This window comes from Theropithecus gelada, chromosome 20 (assembly GCF_003255815.1).
Source record: "Theropithecus gelada isolate Dixy chromosome 20, Tgel_1.0, whole genome shotgun sequence".
Lineage (NCBI taxonomy): Eukaryota > Metazoa > Chordata > Mammalia > Primates > Cercopithecidae > Theropithecus > Theropithecus gelada.
The window spans coordinates 72,904,533-72,924,078 of record NC_037688.1 but is presented as its reverse complement, the minus strand read 5'-3'; the positions used below and the strand labels follow the sequence as shown (position 1 = coordinate 72,924,078).

General features: G+C 42.0%; 1 protein-coding gene across 4 annotated transcripts in view; it reads right to left on the bottom strand.

The window, feature by feature from the left end:
• GRIN2A (glutamate ionotropic receptor NMDA type subunit 2A) overlaps positions 1-19,546 on the bottom strand; it is a 432,458-nt gene that overhangs the window by 11,890 nt on the left and 401,022 nt on the right. For all 4 annotated transcript variants that reach the window (XM_025371387.1, XM_025371386.1, XM_025371388.1 and 1 more), the window contains one exon: positions 6,257-6,495. In XM_025371387.1, coding sequence (XP_025227172.1) covers positions 6,257-6,495 — 239 coding nt within the window. The remainder of the gene's footprint in view (positions 1-6,256; positions 6,496-19,546) is intronic.

Genomic DNA, 19,546 nt, shown 5'->3' with positions numbered 1-19,546 from the left:
AGGCACCAGAGAGTTAACTACTGACACAGTCAGCATGAAAGGATCATCCATTGTTAACTCTTTGCTGGAATTACCCCTACTGTTATGCGAAAGCTAACAACCAAAGAATGTGTCCTGAGTGGCCAATCAGAAAATCTCTTCTCCATGCACACATTGATTCATCTAAAGGCAGGCATGAAATTCATGTGAGACTCATCATACTCTTTTTGTGGGGGTAGATATGGAAGCTTGGATAGAAGGAGTTGCAGTCTTACCATCATGTGGGGGTGTGAGCCTATCAGTGAAGCCATTGTAGTGAAAAGTAGAGCCCAAGGGATAGAGAAAGACATAGTTTGAACCCCTGGAGCCAGTCTCTTGAACTCTTTTACTTAATCCACTCAATCTATTCCTTGTATGTTTGTTTGTGTGTGAGTCTATTCAACGTAGCTAGAACTGGGTTTTAGTTACTAGTCATAGTGAAGAGTTCTGGTGACACAGTGACACCACCTTTAAATCCATCCAGGGAACTGAATGACTTAGCGACTCCTGGGCAGCCCAAATACAAGCACCTCCATCTATATATCTCCTCGTTTTCTACTCTTTCTTCCTTTTAGAAAACAACTGTTTACGTTCACTTAAAAGTAGCTGTTTAACTGTTATCACGGGAAGAGCCCTTCATTCATACCACAATAACAGGCAAAAGGACGTCTGGAACATTTTGATCTGTGGCCTCCCCTGCTTCTCCCCACTCCTACCCCAGATTTCAGCAGCCATACCTACAGGAAACAGTCAGATCAAGGCTGCAGGATTTGACCTGGTCTTCCCAAGGCTGACAGGGAGCCAAACTACGAAGGGGTTTGTAGGGCAGAATTGGCAGTTGCTGCTGACTTTGGCATAAACTACAGGAAAGTATGTGTGATTAACTGTGGACTCTGATAATGGTGGCTCCATCGGTCCCCCATGGTGGGGACGAGCTCACCCTGCAGGGATGCTCACGGAACTGTGACAGCCTCAACTCATTTGTACTGCTACATTTTTCTTGTAGTAGACAGTCTTTCCACTCCAGCCTTCAAGGAACCATAAACACAAAAGCCTACAGTTGCAAGTTTGAGCTGCTCTTTCTCTGATCCTCTCCACCCCAGGCTTCATGGTTGGTGAAGGCCCCCTGAGGCCCAGGGCACTAGCATTACACCCTTTCCTGCCTTCCTGCAAACTTATCTGTGATCTTCTTCTATATATAATGTGTGGTTGGCTGTTTGTCCTGCCACAAAATAACATCTGCCCCTGCCCTCATTGCTTCCAGAGCTGCTGGAGCATCCAGACTGTGGATGTGGAAATCTTACAAATGAGTCATGTATTTCACATAGTACAGAGTTGCTTAACCTTTTATGTTAACCTATGTTTTTCTCACCTAACCTTGTAATATAATAATCTTATACTCTGACCCAGAGAGATTCTCCCACTATGGTTGAAAATTAGTGTGACTCTATTTGTCAGAATCAGCCTAGGTCTGTGCCTTTTCTTCCTGTTAGTATCATGAAAATAGAAGTTTTTAAGATTTTTTCCCCCTAAATTTGTACTTTGATTCCAACACACTCCCTTCTGCCACCTGGAGATTCTAAGAACTGCCCTCCACCCCTCCACCCTCAGAGCAACATGCTCCTGACTGCCAAGATGTGCTGGCTGTCTCTATTTGGAGGAGGCTCACAGAAGTGATCAGGGAGATGAGTTATGTTGCAGGACATGGGAGGATGGCTGTTGATGGCTCTCTCTCATCCCTGGCTTTCCTGGGACACATGCAACATGGCTAAGGCTGTTCCCAGGTGTTGATCTGCCCGGTGAGGCCATGGAAAAAGTCAAAGGGGTGGACCCAGTCTCTACCCCAGATTGGTTGTTTGTTTAGAGATAGGGTCTCACCCTGCTTCCCAGGCTGGAGTACAGTGGGGCAATCATGGCTCACTGCAATATCAAACTCCTGGGCTCAAGCAATCCTCCTGCCTCAACGCCCTGAGCAGCCAGGGCTACAGGCACGAACCATCATGCCTGGCTAATTTTTTATTTTTTGTAGAGATGGGGTCTTGCTATTGCCCATGCTGGTGTACCCCAGGTTTTGGCGACAGCATTCTGCAGCTGATTTGATACATCTTCTGGAAGGGCTGTTGAGGAGAGGGAATGCATATTACAGAATAACACGAAGAGCCAGAGGCCTGGAATCCACTAGATGTGAGTCCTGGCTCCATTATGGATTAGCTCTGTGACCTTGCATAAGCCACATCTATTTGAGCTTCAGTTTCTTCATCTAAAAAATGGGAATTATGCCCTCCTAAGGTAGGCACCAGGGGAAGGTAAAATAATGCAAACAAAGCCCCTAACACCATAGGTGGTCAGTACATGTGAGCTGGACAAGCTGCCCAGTCATCTCTGACCTTCCCTTCTTTACCATTACCTTGTCCCTTTCCCAGGAGCTTAAGCATGCAGTACCCATATGGTTGAAGCTGCAGGAAATGCATGCCACTCTCTACTGCGTAAGATTTGCTCTTGGTAGCCACTCTGACTTTCTGCTTAGACAGGCAGACCAAACCCTACCTTGGGAACCAAGTAAATCCCTGGGCTAGAGTTTCTTTCTTAGTTGCAATAGCTCTGTCTTTAGTTTCTCTTCACTATTATTTATAGATCCCAGCTACATTTTATGGGTTGTGGAAATAAGATGCCCTCTTGGTCTCGCAGTGGGCTCAGAGTCAGGTAAAACCAGTGTTGATGACTCAAGGTGGTGTTCCAGGAAATTCCTGTGCTCTCCTGAAGGGCGCCTGACCTCTCAGAATATTATCTGTGGGGCAATGACCTCCTCAGTCCCTTTGAGCCTGGACCCCATCCCTAAAGCATCTGATTTCCGTTGGTCCCAATTGTGGGTTAGCATGAGGCTTTGTCCATTCTGCTCCAAGCTTCCCTCATCAGATCTTGCTGGAAACGCTGCCCATTTTCATTCCCCTCATTTTTGGCTTTGCTATGTCTCTCATGCCTCATGGAGGCAGCTCTTTTTGCTGATGACAATGAATTATTTTATTCTACATGGGAGGGAAAGCATTTTGGAGAGAAAACAAAAGTTAAGAGCATCCCACAGGCAGGAGGATGCATTTTTGGATGTCGTAAAAGCCAAGGGCCACCGCCCTGGAAGAAGCTTGGTTCCAATGTTAAACGAATGCCTTTTTGGAGTGCTGGACTTCTCCCTCTGCAGTGCCAGGCATGCACGTATCTCTAGTGTGTACTTGCATTGCACTGTGCAGAGGCTTCCCTGGGGATGTTGAGCCTGTAAGGAGGGCTATGTAAGTCTGCTGCATGGTAATAGCTCTACATCTATTGATGTTCAACTTGCTGCAAGGAGAATAACTGGTAATAGAGAGATCCAGTTTCTGTGCAGAACCAAACCTGCCTTGGGGAGGGAGTGAATTTCAGAGCATCCAGGATCAGTGTCTTTAAGAAGAAAAAAAACACTTAAATTCTGGAGTAGACTAAAGCCTGCAACCCAACCCTGCATAAACAGACTAGTTCCCTCTTTCACATCTTTTTCTAGTGTGATAGATGAAGTGAGATGTTTCCTGTTGCTTTAAGGAAACATAAGGTAAAACCATAAAGGTAACCTTTGGGGACTCAATTTCAGGATAGGTCTGGTCATGTCAACCTCAGAGGGCATCGTGAGGATTAGAAGTAACAAGTCCTCATCCACACATGAGGCAAAATTCATTCTGTAGTTGTGATCTCGCACTTGTGGAAAGTAGCTTCTTTGCCTGGGAATTCCCCACTGCGGATTTTGTTAAAGAAATTGATTGTGTGTACATAATGAATTCACTTTTGTTTCCATGTGTGTTCTCCGTGCTGTGTAGGCCAACATGTAAGATGATATATGTGTGAATGTCCACAGAAGACAAGCTTCAGTGGTGGCAGTAGCCCTTGACTGAAAGGAAGGTCATTTTTCTTTTTTTTTTTTTAAAGAAACTCAGAGCTTTGCTGTGCACCACATCAGGAGCTGAGCCTATTTTGAGTACCCCTAATTAATGAGAGAGGCAGGAAAGAATCACTCAGGACGACATCTCCTATTTAGACACAGCAGGCTGCACTTACTTGAAAAGACAAATATTATCTGGGGAGAAGGAGGGTCCCCATAAGTAGGGCTCCCTGAAACCGCTGAAGCAATAATGGCATCTGAGAGTTCGCAAGGGAGCACAGAAGTTCCCATAAAAGCACATTGCTCTTGGCCAGGTGCAGTGGCTCATGCTTGTAATCCCAGCACTTTGGGTGGCCAAAGTGGGCAGATCACAAGGTCAGGAGTTCAAGACCAGCCTGGCCAATATGGCGAAACCCCATCTCTACTAAAAATACAAACATCAGCCAGGTGTGGCCGGTGCCTGTAATCTCAGCGACTCGGGAGGCTGAGGCAGGAGAACTGCTTGAACCCAGGAGGTGGAGGCTGCAGTGAGCCGAGATTGTGCCACTGCACTCTAGCCTGGGCAACAGAGGGAGGCTCCATTTAAAAAATTAATACATTAATTAAATAAAATAATAAATAAAAGCACATTGCTCCCCATAAAATTTGGGGTTCTTCTCCCCTAGGGATGGAGTGGCCAAAGTGCAAATTCCAGCTGATCGAGGAACTCCACCAACAATGCCTGCCCTGTGCCGCCCAGTTTGCCTTCCATTCCATCCTTTGGAAAGCAAGATATGGGTTTACTTCATTTCTTAAAATGTTGATAAATCAACTTGGCTTCCTTAGCGGTGTTTTAGATAGAGGAAATGCTCTTCCAAAAACAAGCAAAATTTAGAAGTAAACGCAACAGTGTGCATTTGTTTGGTGATAATCCCAGAATCATTTGGATATGAAATGCCTTTGGTAATTGGCTGGGAGAATTAGCTTAAAGTTGGCATAATACCTAGCTTTATGCACGTACGTTGTTATTTTTAAGCAATCTATGTGTTTAGATGCCATCAAGCTAATTAGGAAATATGTATTTGCACAGAACCCGAGTTTGGAGTGCAACTGGAGAAAATAAGTCTTCCTCGCTAAACTAATGTGTACCTTCCGAATCTCCACAGTTCTTGAAACTAGCAAATGCTAAGAATATACAAATTTGTTTTAAAGCAATTATTTGGCTTTCTCAGTAAACAATAGCATATAAAATTAGATGTTTTGTATTTATTTTTATTATACTTTAAGTTCTAGGGCCCATGTGCACAACGTGTAGGTTTGTTACATATGTATACATGTACTGTGTTGGTTTGCTGCAATTAGATGTTTTTAACCAAAAAGTTTTCACCATTTTTCAAATCCTAATCAATGAAGTTCTTCCAAGGCAAAACCAAAATAAAACAAAACAAAAAACAAGGTGGGCAAATAAGAGAGATGAGTGGATGAACAGATGGATGAGTAGATGGCTGAAATTAATGAATGGATATATAGATAAGAAGGCAGATAGATATGTATTCTGTGCTGTTGTTTATGTTGAATTGAAGGTCTACTTTGTTTTCTGCTTGATATGTGTGCATTTTCTTCTGTTACATCTGTGTTTCGTTTCATGTGCTGTTGCATTCCACATGCTCTTTGTGTTTTGTTAGATGTGGATACATAATGCATAGCATTGCAAGTAGATTTTGTTTTGTTGTGCATGTTCTGTTACAATGCATACACAAATTGTAGCATCTTGCATAGCAGCATTAGTAGTGTTATGCAACATACCTGAGCACTAGTGATGGAAGCCACAGGCTGGCTGTGTCTGGCCCAGTGTTTTTAAATTTTTTTAAAATGGAATTAGTTACTAATATTTAAAAATGGAAAGGTTTCTAGCAAAATCAGATGACATTTTCTCTTTTTAAAAAACTAGAAGACCTGATAATATTGATCCTACTTTCCCATAAGACAATACTCAGCAGGAGTTGAGGATGGCTGCCCGCTACTGGTAAGGCAAACATGCGATTGGCCACAGTCCTCAGTATTCCCTATCGTTGTCTCACTTTGATACTGAGGTTTAGCTGCCGTCTCACGTCATTTGTGCTATTTTTTCTCATGTCCCGCCTGCTGCACCCACTCCCATTTCCTTTCTGCCTTCCATAGTCATCTAGGTTTGCACCTCCCGGCTTATGAATGCACAAAATTCGGATGCTCTTTTGACAAGCCCAAAAAGGGCTGGCAAGGGAAGAAAGTGCAGACCCCACTGAGACGTCAAGAACCCACGCGTTTTTCTAAACCTGCTTGTGGTGCAAGGAAGTAGGCCCCGGGGGTACTGACCCTGCTGATGGAGAAGAGCAACCCAGGCCGGTCGGAGCACACCCCCGTGAAACAGAAGCGCAGCTTCCAGTAGAAGAGGTGCTCCCAGATGAAGGTGATGAGGCTAAGGGCCATGGCCGCGGCCAGCATGTAGAACACGCCCGCCATGTTGTCAATGTCCAGCTGGCTGCTCATCACCTCGTTCTTCTCGTTGTGGCAGATCCCCGTGAGCCACAGGGTCTCCAGCTCCTCCATCTCACCTAGACAGGACACAACATTTATAGGCAGTGAGGACCAGAACATGCATTTTGGGGCAGACACTTCTGGGTTTGGAACAGACAATGTGCAACTCACAGCTATGTAACCATAAGGCAAGTTTCTGAGTTTGCTGATTCTCCATTTGGTCACTTTTTGAGTGAAGATAATAGTGATTACGAAGCCTACCTAATATTGTTGCAGTGATGAAATTTATATATAAAAATAGAGAACATATATATAGAGAGCAGACAGAGTACAGCAAGGTTATTCTCTATTAATATATATTTATATATTATATACATATATAATATATATAACTTAGCACAGTTCCTGGTTTTGGTTTCGGTTTTTGGAGTTTTGTCTTTTTTTTTTTTTTTGGTCATTATTATGTTTTTCTGACCTTGCTTTCCCCTACCCCTGCCCCCAACACCCACCCAAGCTTTGAACAAGACATGGGAATAAAAGCGCAGAATGTGCCACAGAAAGACTTCATTGCAATTCTGACTTCATCATCTGCTAGCTGCATGGCCTCAGAGCCACAGTTATCCTGTCTGTGAAATAGGCATAATAATAGAACATACTTCCTCTATAGAGTTGCCATGAGGATCAAATGACATGAGAATGTGTAAAATCCCTAAAGGACCCAGATCATAGTAAGTTTCATAAGTAGTATGTTTGCTACTATTTATTGTTGTGAAGAAAATGCCTAACACAGTGCCTGGCCTATGGCAATCCTCAAATATATTTCTTTTTTTTCTTTTTAGGACATTCAGGATTACTTAGAAAAGTCACACATGAGCAGTATACTTAGAGCACAAAACTTTAATTGAAAAGAGACATCCAGCTGGCTCTGAATGGACCCTTGCAAACTAAAGTATCCCCACCCCCCAACTTCAGTAGGCAATTAAATAACCAGGTGGTTTTTTCCAATGGGGGAAGAAAACAGTAGGCATGCTTAGAATTATTCTCTCTCTTCTATGTGCATTTTATCCAGTTGCCATTTAGGAGAAAATCCTCTGATCTAAACATCTAGCAATTATATACGAACTGTCTAGCAATTCACTAAACTATGGTACTTAGACTATGATTCAGCCTTTAAAAATGATCTTTCAAGGACAGTAAAAATCAAGGAAGATGCATATGTTACATGAAAAGTATGACTATATTTTATATGTATATGTATATACATGATGTCTAAGATGTAATGGGGACATGCTGAGAAAAATTAAGGAAATACTCTGAATGTTTATATCAATTCTTTTTGAAGAAGTCAATCATAATGATTGATTTAATATTGGTCTTTAAGTTATGTGAAATTAGCATGTATTGTTTTTGGTTTGTTCTCAATCTTGAATGATATGGCTGAATATAAAAATCAAAGTTGACAATTATTTTTCCTTGACCTTTTGAGGATGTTAAATTTTCTTCTGATCTGGATGGCAGTTGTTGAAAAGTTGGCTAATCATCTTATTATCGTTACTTTCTATTTAATCTATATTTTCTCTCCAGTTGCTTTTGAGAATTTCACTTTGTCTTTGGTGTGAAGTCTAGGTGTGGTTTGTTTTATTGGTTCAGCTCTGGACTTAGTATGATTTTTCAATTTGAATACTTACAACTTTAGTTCTGGCAAAAATTCACCTACTGTGGCTTTGAACATTACTTCTCCCCATCATATCTTTTTTTAAAAAGTTAATAGATTTTATTTTTTAGAGTGGTTTTATAGTTACAGAAAAACTGAACAGAAAGTACAGAGAGTTCCCATATACTACCTCTCCCCGCTCCCTTCAGTTTTCCCTATTAATATCTTGCATTAGTGTGGTACAGTTTTTACAATTCGTTTGGATAAATACCTAGGAGCATTATTGCTAGACTATGCAGTAAGTCTGTGTTTCAGCTTTGTAGGAAACTGTCAACCTTTCTTCCAAAGTGGCTGTACTATTTTGCACTCCCATCAACAGTGAATGAGAGAGCTCCTGTTGCTCCAAGTCCTCACCACCCTTATCGTTGTCAGTGTTCGTGTTAGCATTTGGGGTTTTAGCCACTCTCATAGGGATGTAGTGCTCGCTCATTTTTTCAATTTGCAATTCCCTAATGGCATCTAATAGTCCCATCTTTTTTTTTCCTGAAAACTTTAAAATACTGTAGACCTTTTCATTCTCTCTTCTAGGTTATTTACCTTGTTTTAATATTTGCATTCTTTTTTTCTCTCTGTGCTGCATTTGGGTGATTTCCAATAGACAAATTTTCACATTAATTTATTCCTTTCTTAGTAATATTTAGCTTTATGTTTTAATTTTATTTTAATTGTGATACTCATTTGGTTTTTTTTACAGTTCTGCCTGTTCTTTTTGTCATAATATCCCACCCTTTTATGATTTTCAAAACTTTTATATATTTAATAGTTTTAAACCTCTAGTCTTTCAGATGACTCCCCCCAACCCCCACCCTAGTTCTTGGGATTCTCATCCCTCTGTTTGCTGCGTGTTCTGACTCTCATGGTGGGTTACTTCCTTGTGACATCTGTAACTTTTGACCATGAGCTAATCTTCTGCCAAATTATTTTCCCTCTAAGCCCCATGGGACTCCCAAGAACACTAGGCTATAGAGACATCCCTACAGAGAGTTTCTGGGTTTGCTTCTGCCATGGTTCCATGGTTCCAGGAATTTTCAATGGATGAGTTTTTGTATGGAAAAATTTTTACTTTGATTACTACACCATTTAAGTAGCATGCATTTGAACTCACATGCTCATTTGGGCTTTACTTTCTTACTGAGAGCTTCAAACAGATGGTAAACCTCCTTGCATTTTCTTCACTTTGATGGACAGAGATTTTCCTAGTTTTCTTTTTACAGACTAAGTGACTCATGAAAGGTCTCGAATGTATTAACCAGAAAAAAGCATACATGCTAATAAGGTTTTTTACAAAATAGGAAATCCATCCCCTTTCGAGTTTCTCACACACAAAAATGGGTGCTGATCAATCAGTCATGTAGGTAAAGGGATGAGAAGAGGGTATCTTGATTCAATTCCTTTTCTTCCAACAGCCTCCCATACTTCCACACAATCACAAAGGTCATGGGAGACTTTGAAATAATATCTCACTGTCCACCAACACTGTCTCAAACTCATCCAGATTTCTCTGCCCACCATGTACCTCAGACCTGCACGACTGCTTCCTCTTCTCACAAAAACACCAATGCCATTCCTTTCAAAATACAATGTGCTATTGACTTCCCCCTCCCTTTGGAGGTGTTTTGTTTTGTTTTGTTGCCATGGGGTCTCACTCCACTCACCCAGGCTGGAGTGCAGTGGTGCGATCATAACTCCTTACAGCAGCAACTTCCTGGGCTCAGGTGATCCTCCCACCTTAGCCTCCGAAGTAGTTGGGACGACAGGCACACGCCACCATGCTGTACTAAGTTTTTGTATTTTTAGTAGAGATGAGGTTTCACTATCTTGCCCAGGCTGATCTCAAACTCCTGGGCTCAAGCAATCCACCTGGCTCAGCCTCCCAAAGTGCTAAGATTACAGGCATGAGCCACTGTGCTCAGACCCTTTGGAGTCTGTGAGGACACAAAAATGGGTCTTCTCGCTATGACTCATCAGATTCCCAGAACATCTTCCTTTCGGTGTTACCCCAAAGAAAGCCAGGTTTGTAAGCCTATAAGGAGGGCAGTCTGATACAAGAAACATCATCTTGATTCCTTTCAGGATGTAAATAAAAAGATTTCCTTCTGCCCTTTGCCCAAACAATACCTCTTTTTAGAGGAAGTCAACCTAGTAAAGCAGACTCCAATTTCAAAAAAAAAGAGCAAATGCACATTTCTCATTACCAATTACAGCCTGTTCCAATCATTTTCAAATCAATCATTTCCTGCCTCGTGGCCCTCTTTGACTAGTGTACTGAACTATAGTTCAAATACTTTCTTATTTCATTTTTAATTTACTCAAGTATATTGTAATCTCCTGGAGGGAGATCAGGGACCATGTTTTATGGTTTTGATATTTTTCGTGGCCTGCAGCACGTAGTGAGCATTGAATCCGTATTTTCTGTTTCTGTTTCTTTTCTTATATCCCCAGGCTTAAATTGGGCAGCATTGCAGAAGTGTTCAAATCTGTTTAGTGAGTTATTCTGCCATATAAATAGACGGAATACAAAGCAAAGGGGAACCCGCAGCGGGCTTGAGAGTAAAAGGCTGGGAAATGTGCATCCTTTAGGTAGGGTGAAGCATCAAATTTCATTTTTCCAAGGAGTGGCTCTATGATATTCATTCTGCTGTCAGTTTCTCCTATTAAAAAGGCCGTGATCTTTGTCAGTGTGATCTTGTGAACTAGAGCTGGTAAATGGGACAATTAAATCTCTTTCCTGAGGCAGACGCATTCTTGCTGGGAAGACACAAGCTAAATGCTCTCTTGGGAACAGATGGAGCCTGGGAAGTTTTGGGGTTGCAGTCAAACCACACTGCCTTTGTCTCCCCACTGGAGAGGACTGGTCCCCATGTAATGCTCAAAGCCCTCTCCTTTTGTGTTTCCACCTCCTCCAATGACAGTAAGCTCATGTACATTTGCAGAACCTCTTTGTGCCCGTGGGAACTTGCACCTGTTCTTCCTGTATCTGTTTTCAGGGGAGATGTTTCCAGCCACAAGTATCTCTGCCAACCACTTAGTTCTGCACCATCCTGAGGAAAGCTGTAAGTTCAGTAGAAGGAGCAAGGTGTCAAGGTCTCTCTTTTCCTAATGCTTGCAACATTAAAAGACAGAGTAATAGAGTTTCAGGTGTCAACCGTCAGAGAGATGCAGAATCTAAAAGGGAACAGGCAAGGATAATTGAGGCAGTGTTGTGTGTGTCTCCAGCTTGCTTCCATTGGCTGCTTGGGTGAGTCTGTAAGAAGGCTGGTTAGACAAAAGGTACAGACAGGATGCAGACAGTGCAGGAGTTTATCCCATTACCCATCCACCCACTGGCAAGGAGGAAGCCAGAGGTTTTATATTTACAAAAAGGAACGAAAGAAAATTCAACTAGATACTGTTCAGCAAATTACAAGAAAGAATGTTTCAGGTAGAAAACACTAGAATGAGGTATAAAAGAAAGCACCTTTCCCTGAAGATTTTGGGAAGCATGTCCAATCATCTGGTAAGGTCTAGATAGTAACATGGAGGTATACTACAGTCAATCTGAGTCAGACGGCCTGCATTAGACTCTTGCCTTCCACATGTACTGGCTCTTTGATCATGGTCCAGCCACTCTACTTAATCTATCCAACTACTCATCCATTCATGTATCTATTTTTCTATTTAACAAAATTATATAAAATAGACTGTCCTTGGCCGGGCGCGGTGGCTCAAGCCTGTAATCCCAGCACTTTGGGAGGCCGAGGCGGGTGGATCATGAGGTCAGGAGATCAAGACTATCCTGGTTAACATGGTGAAACCCCGCCTCTACTAAAAAAAAAACACACAAAAAATTAGCCGGGCGTGGTGGCGGGCGCCTGTAGTCTCAGCTACTCCGGAGGCTGAGGTGGGAGAATGGCGTAAACCCGGGAGGCGGAGCTTGCAGTGAGCTGAGATCGGGCCACTGCACTCCAGCCTGGGCGACAGAGCGAGACTCCGTCTCAAAAAAAAAAAAAAAAAAATAGACTGTCCTTCAGGTACTATACTAGAGTTTTAAAAAATTAACTCATGTAACCTTAATGTGGCTGGTCTATTTTACAGACGAGGGCACACAGGTGCACAGAGGTTAGAATTTACTCAGTCACTCTAAGCTTCAGTTTTAATATCTAGAAAATGGGAGTACAACAGTATTTATCTTATAGGAGTTTTGTTAGAATTAAATGATGTTGCATACACACAGTGCCTGGCATACACTAATTACAAAATAAGTATTTCTGGAGATATTATTATTGCCTGAAATCAGGGAAGCTGGTGGGTGGGATGGACCACATAATGCTCTCTGTGCCCGTCTAACTCACTCTATCTATGATTCCAAGAATGCAAGTCCAGGGAGAAGGTTCAGCTCCCCATGGAGACTCTGTTACATCCAAAATGAGAGAAATCATTTCTCTATTTGCCCTGACTCATTCTCAGCACTTCCAGAGGAACTGCAGTTTTCGGGAACAGACTTTATAGCAAGCAATGTGACTAGCCTTCAAACTTCCCAAGTACCTCTCCCCTGAGGTCAGTTGTGAAAAATCCATTTTGAACCTGTACCCGTTAGGCTTTGTCCAAAATTTGCTGAAACGTATCTTCTAAAATCAGCTTCCACAGGCACACGTCTACATATTTTTTTTTTCTTGGTTTATTGCCAAAGCACCTGACCCAAGGCAGTGATGGTATGAAAAGAGAGAGTATGGGGTTCTGAGAAGCTGAGTTCGATGTTCTATTTCGTGTCTGGTCAAGGAAGCTGTTGCTTTTTGGTTTTCTGAGGACTTCATTTGTTTTTTCTTTACTCATTCATTCATTCATTGAAAAGAGAATATTTCTAAAGCACTTAACACGTGGCAAGCATCTTTGTATTTTCATATAGAGATGAATTACAGATAGTCTTTGGCCTCTAAGAGCTCATTTCTGTGAGAGAGAGAGTCATGAAAACCAGTAGTTATGGCAAAATGAGATGATTGGATTTGCACAGGGCTGGAGGCAGGAAGAAACAGGGAGTGTTGAGATCAGAGAGCAGTTCAGGATTTCTGGGAAAGAAGAAGGGATCAAAGGAGGAGCCTGAGGATTAGAAGCCAGAATGCTAAGAACTCAATTTTCATGCTAAGAAGTCTGGGGTACCCAGGGAACAGTAAGGCCATCAGATGTACACCTGTAGTGAACACCCAACTATTTTCTTAGTGGACCTAAGATTCTTCAGTTGTTGCTCATGTTTCTCCAGTCATGGTCCCCTGATTGGAAATCCAGTGTCTCCTCACATACAATAGAAGGTAAGCTGTGATGAGTGTGCAATGTCTCATTCAAATTGCAAATGTGTACAATGGTGCTACCATGTGGAGGAAGGTCACCAGTCAACTCTATCTGGGTGACACAGTCACTATTAGAGTCCTGTCCTGATTTCAGAGTCAGATAGAAGATGCAGCTTAAGCTCTCCTGTTCCGAGGTTATGTAGTGACTGGGAGAAACCCACTTGCAAGAAACTGCTTGCAAGGATTCATTGTAAACTGTCACCAATATCATTATCACCCATTACAGTCTACTCTGGATATACCAGCTGCATGGTATTGTGCTGAAAACTTGGCAATAGCTATCTTTGGCATATAGTTCAGAGGTCTCCACCTCCAGAAAGTCTTCCCTGAATGAACAGGAATGTAAATACGAGGCCATGGTTTCCTCTACCATAACATCCTGGATTTTTTTTTTTTTGTATAGAATTTGTCACACTGCAATGTAATTGTCACTGGGAGGTGGGTTTATTCAGGGCAGGAATCTTGTCTTATTCTCCTTGTACCCCCAGTCTGTGGCACAGGTCTTGGCACATGTGGTTCATAACACTGCACCAACTGTGGATAATACAAGGCTCCTGCCTCCTTGATTAGTTTGTGATCCACAGATCTGAGGATCAATCAGAGCCCAAGAAAGGAAGAAATTTGAGAAGCTCCAGGCAAAGGGGTGAGGCATAGATTCTGAAACCCAGAAATCAAGGCTGGCTCTTGGGCGAGTATGTTCCAATCAAAGATCCTAGCAATAGAGCCTGGTGGTTTCCCACAGGGAACAGACTTCCATCTATAGCTGAAAGACGTCAGAAGGTTGTTGCTGCTGATCTCATTAGGGTTTGCTGTGAACACCGAGAGGCTAACTGACCCCATTTCCATCCTGTTTCATGTGTTGCCCAGAGGTTGGGTACTTTGGGCTTCTCAGAAGCCCGAATGGAATTGGAAATGGCAAAGGAACAACTTTTTTATGGGAAATCTAGGGCACAGATTCATTGGCAGGCTCGTGTTCTCAATGGCAACAGACTCGGTCATTGTGAGTTCTGAACGGTGGTCCTGCAATTGGGGATGGCATGGGGAGATACAGAATTAGGGCCAAATCCTCTCCTTACCCAGTTGTCCTGTAGATGAAAGGAAGTTGCATATCAGATTTGGGGATGTAGTCTGTGGTCTTGGAGCCGAGTAAGATCAGTTAGACCATCTGAGCTTCGACCTTGAGGGCCTAGCTTCATTAATTCCACCGTCTTGACTCAAAGCCATGTGAGGCAAGTCCACCCTCCCAGATGCAGCAATGAGCAACTCATTCCTTTCTCTCTTCCCTGTGGTGACCCAACACCCATGTTTTTTTAAAGACAAATTTAAAAACTCTCAAAAGGACAAAACAAAGACCCAACAAATCTGACAAACAAGACAAAAAAAATGAGCTAGAGAAAAATAAGACCCAAGTAACCTTGGGTTCAGAAATAATATTCTGGAGCCTATGACCTCTGTTCTCATGATCTCAGAGGGTCACTCTTTGCTGAAGAGAAAAAATACTTTTGATGGTGGTGGTGATAGGAAATAGTACAAGATTCTGGACACAAATAGATTGAATTTGGGAGATAAATATTCCTTATTTAAATGTCAGAATATTCCATTTCTGTATAATGCTGAGAAGTCACAAAACCAAAATAAAAATAGGGCTAGGCTTAAACGTATCCAGTTAGAGGCAGGGACAGGCTGTCTTTGGCATAAATGTTTCACCGCCACCTTCCAACTGAGGTTTCTGCTCCATGGATGAAACTTGAGTATTGTCAAGTTCATTGCTACTTGTCACATTGCAGGATTTCACAGGCCACGTGATTAGCTGCACAAGTTGGATGGAGTTGGGGGATTTTATGCACACAGGTTCCCAACCATAAAATCCCCCAACTCCGGCCGGGTGCAATGGCTCATGCCTGTAATCCCAGCACTTTGGGAGGCCGAGGCAGGCGGATCACCTGAGGTCAGGAGTTCAAGACCAGCCTGGCCAACATGGTGAAACCCTGCCTTTACTAAAAATACAAAAAATTAGCTGAGTGTGGTGGTGGGTGCCTATAGTTCCAGCTACTCAGGAGGCTGAGGCAGGAGAATTGCTTGAACCTGGGAGGTGGAGGTTGTGGTGAGCCGAGATTGTGCCATTGCACTCCAGCCTGGACAATAAGAGTGAAACTCTGTCTCAAAAAAACAAAAACAAAAACAAAACAAAACAAAACCAAACCAAAAAACCCAACTACAATTTGTGCAGCTTCCCAACCAGTGTCTCTTTCAGAAGAAAAATTAAAAAGAGGATTGAACAATAGAGGACTGGACAACTCTATCGAACATCAAACAATACGCATGGTCACAATTTTCCATTACTGGATGAAGTTGGAGAGATATAATTCTTTGAAGTAGGATGGCAGAAACCTTGTAGGAATCCAGGAAATCTTATTATATACCAGGTTCTTCTGGAATCTGCTTAACCAATTTGCCTCACACAAATAAAGATGGTGAAGCTGACATGGCTTAAAACGCACATGCATTTGTGAGCACAAATGAATTCATAGTGACTTTTTGCCATTGCATATTTTCTCAATCAAGAGTCCTCAAAACCTGATGACTTATGTGAAGGATATGAGGACTTTTTAATATCACAAAGGGGTTCTTGTGTTTTAAACATATATAGATTTAAGAAAAAAAAAGACAGCAATAACTTCAGATCCCGTGCTGTTTTGACAGCCCCTAGCTAAACTGGGGTTCCAGTACTACAGCAGCTAACAACCCTGCCCTAATGGTCAATGAGGGGAGGTAAATCTGGGCGTTTACATGTGCCTTTCACAGGATGCTTCTTTTACCTGGTAGACGGTCTCATGCCTAGTTTTCTTATCCATGACCAGGGGATCTCTCCCAGGAGGAACTTGTTTATAACTGCTGATGCCCTTGCAGCTCTTGTCTGACCTATGTTCAGTTTGTGTCTGCCTGATCATCACTCTGGCACTGGAAGCCCAACCCTGTAGTCTCCCCAAGGGAAAACCCAGTCTGCAGCAGTTCCTAGTTCTTCAGATGAAAGATGCAAATTCAATACACCACAATATAGAAAATAAGCTCAAAGATGTATTACTTGCACATCCTGGGCAGGGAAGGTGCAATGAATCAAGAGGACAGTTTTCTGCTCCTGCGTCACACAAGGCAAGAATGAAGAGTCAACCCGAGAAAGAGAGAATGTGGCAACTAGTAGTACATGAAAGGAAATAGGGTGCGGATCACTTTAAGTTTGCAGGCAAATGCCTGAATGATCCGTTTAAAGGAAGTAGTGGGAAAGCATGGAGCTTGGTCTCCCAGCTGGGGGAGATGCCTCTGAGTTCTTATCTCTGGCCAGGGCCATTTGGGTGTGATGCTTCACTTGTGACGCCAAGGCAACCTGTGCTATGTTGCTTAGTTCTACATGCCAAGAAATAGCTCCTTCCTTTCAGCAAGTAAAATGATCTCACTGCTTTTCAGGTTCTTTTTTATTGAAGTGTTGTCAACAAGTTCTCTGAAGCTGTGAAATCCAGAAGCAAAATGGATCACTTCCATTTGATCACTATTCCCCATTGCTTAGTATACACAAGGAGCTTAATGGGCACCGGAAACTTGGTTGTGGAATGAAAAGAGAAGGAGAGAGTAGAAAGGAAAGAAAAGAAGACAGGGAAGAGGAGGAGGAGAAAGAAGAAGGGGAATGGAGAAGGACAGAAAGTGAGAAATAAAACTTATTACAGAAAGGACCCCATATCAGCTGTCAGAACCATCTGTAACTAAAGCAGAAGGAAGACCCTGTTTTTCTTTCCATAGAGGGTAATAGGGGTGGTGTGCAGGGCTGAGTTATGACTTAGGAGAGCTCTCAGCTCTCCCTTTGATGACATCTTCCCCCTCCCCAGGTATGGAGGTGCTCCTCTCACCTCCTCTCCCTTATCCCAAGTCTAAGGCACCAGATGGGGTGAGATCGTGGCCAAGGATGAGCGGAAGAGCACATGGGGGTGGCAGAAAAGCAAGATATCAATTCTAACTCAGGAAAGTAGGTGGGGCAGACTCCGCAGTCCTCTGTCCCCATTGGACTGATGCTAAATCGGAGGTCAGGCTACATGAACCAAGGTCACAAAATAAGGCATTGTGGATGTTGGGGAAAGAATCTGGATCTCTGAATTATTGGTTATGATCATACAGCAACAGCCAACCACACAGCCACTGATGAAGACACCTAGAGTTCAGTTGCATAAGCCAGCTTTACCTCTCACAGAAGGTAGAAAAGGAGCACTTGGAAATTGGAGAAGTTACATGCGCTGCTGGCGGGAATGTAAATTGGTTTACATCTTCGGAACAGTGGTTCAAAGTATCTACTAAAGCTGAGTAGACGCGCTCTATTACCCTCAGTTTCATTCCTAGGTATATTTCCAAACCAATAAGTTCCTTTGTGCACAAAAAAGGTATAAAAATATCCAAAGCAGACAAAAACTAAAAGTGATATAAATGCCCATCAACAGCAAAATGGATAAATTTGTACGATAAAATACCACCCAGCAATGAAAAAAATGATGAGCTGTGATTACATGTAGTAATATATATTAATGTCATAAAAGACATCAGTGAATACATGTTGTATGATTCCACCATTTATATGAGGGTCAAAAGAAGGCAAAAAACACCCCATGTCACGGAGGACAGAATGTTGATTACTTGTCGGGGGAGTACTGGCTGGTAGGGGCCACGAGGAAGCTTTCTAGGATACTGCTCACATTTTATAGCTCAATCTGGGTGGCAGTTGCACAGCTGTATACAAATTAACTGGACATTGGGATTTGTGTAATATAATGAATGTATGTCATAGTTTATAGAAGGTAACAAATAGAAAAAAACAGTGAGTGGCATAGTACAGGTATAAGTATTCTTTTACTTTGGGGGTTAAGTGAGGTAATAAGGAAAGTTGAAGAAAACAGACTTTCTAAACCAGAGAGAAAAATAAAAACTTTTTTTTAAAGTGTGAAACTTCTTTACAAAAAGAGAAAATTTCTTTAAGGATAAGGGGATATGAGTCATGTTTAGTTAAATTCTTCCAATTGTTGGAATTGTTTCAAAAGAACATGTCACTTTTATTGTTTAAGCCAGAGGTCAGTCATTTTTTTTTTTTTATGTAAAGGGCCAATTAGTAAATATTTTCAGCACTACAGGCCATACAGTCTGTATCACAACTACTCAACTCTGCCTTTGTAGCACAAAAACAGCCATAGACAATACATAATACAGGAATGAGTGTGGTTGTGTTCCAATAAAACTTTATTTATAAAAAACACACAATGGGCCATAGTTTGCAGAATTCTGATTTAACCAATCAAAACATGAAACTTGAAATAACTTTTTATATTTACATATAAGAGATAGCATGTTGTATCTTCTAAAATAGCAAAAAGAACTGTAATGCCTAATGCTGCTAGATCGTGGTAACATTGGTATATTGATCCACTATTACTAGTACTTTAGATGGGAACAAAACTTTTTTTTCTTTGAGACAGGGTCTTGTTCTGTCACCCATGCTAGAGTGCAGTGGAAGAAACAATGCTCTCTGCAGCCTCAACCTCCCAGGCTCAAGGGATCCTCCCACCTCAGCCTCCAAAGTAGCTGGGACCACAGGTGCATGCCACTATGCCTAGATAATGTTTTTATTTTTTGTAGAGATGGGGTCTCACCGTGTTGCCCAGGCTGATCTTGAACTCCTGGGCTCAAGCAATCCCTCTACCTTGGCCTCCTAAAGTGCTGGGATTACAGGTATGAGTCACTGCATCCAGAGGAAACAAACCTTTTAGGCATCAATATGACGCTATATATCAAGACTCCCAGAGATCTTTAGAACTATTAACCCTTTAAATTCAACATCTAAGGGTTCGTTGCAAATAGTTCAAAAGAAAAAAGAAATAGGCATGAAGATATTTCTTCCATCATTATCTATACTAGCAAAATACCAAAATGTGTAGCATTTGGAAAATAATGTAATGGTTTCTGGTTTAATAAAGATGATACTTTATGCAAAAAATCAAAATAATTTTGAAAGCAGATAATGTAGTTACATAAGAATGCTTAAAATGTAATAATAAG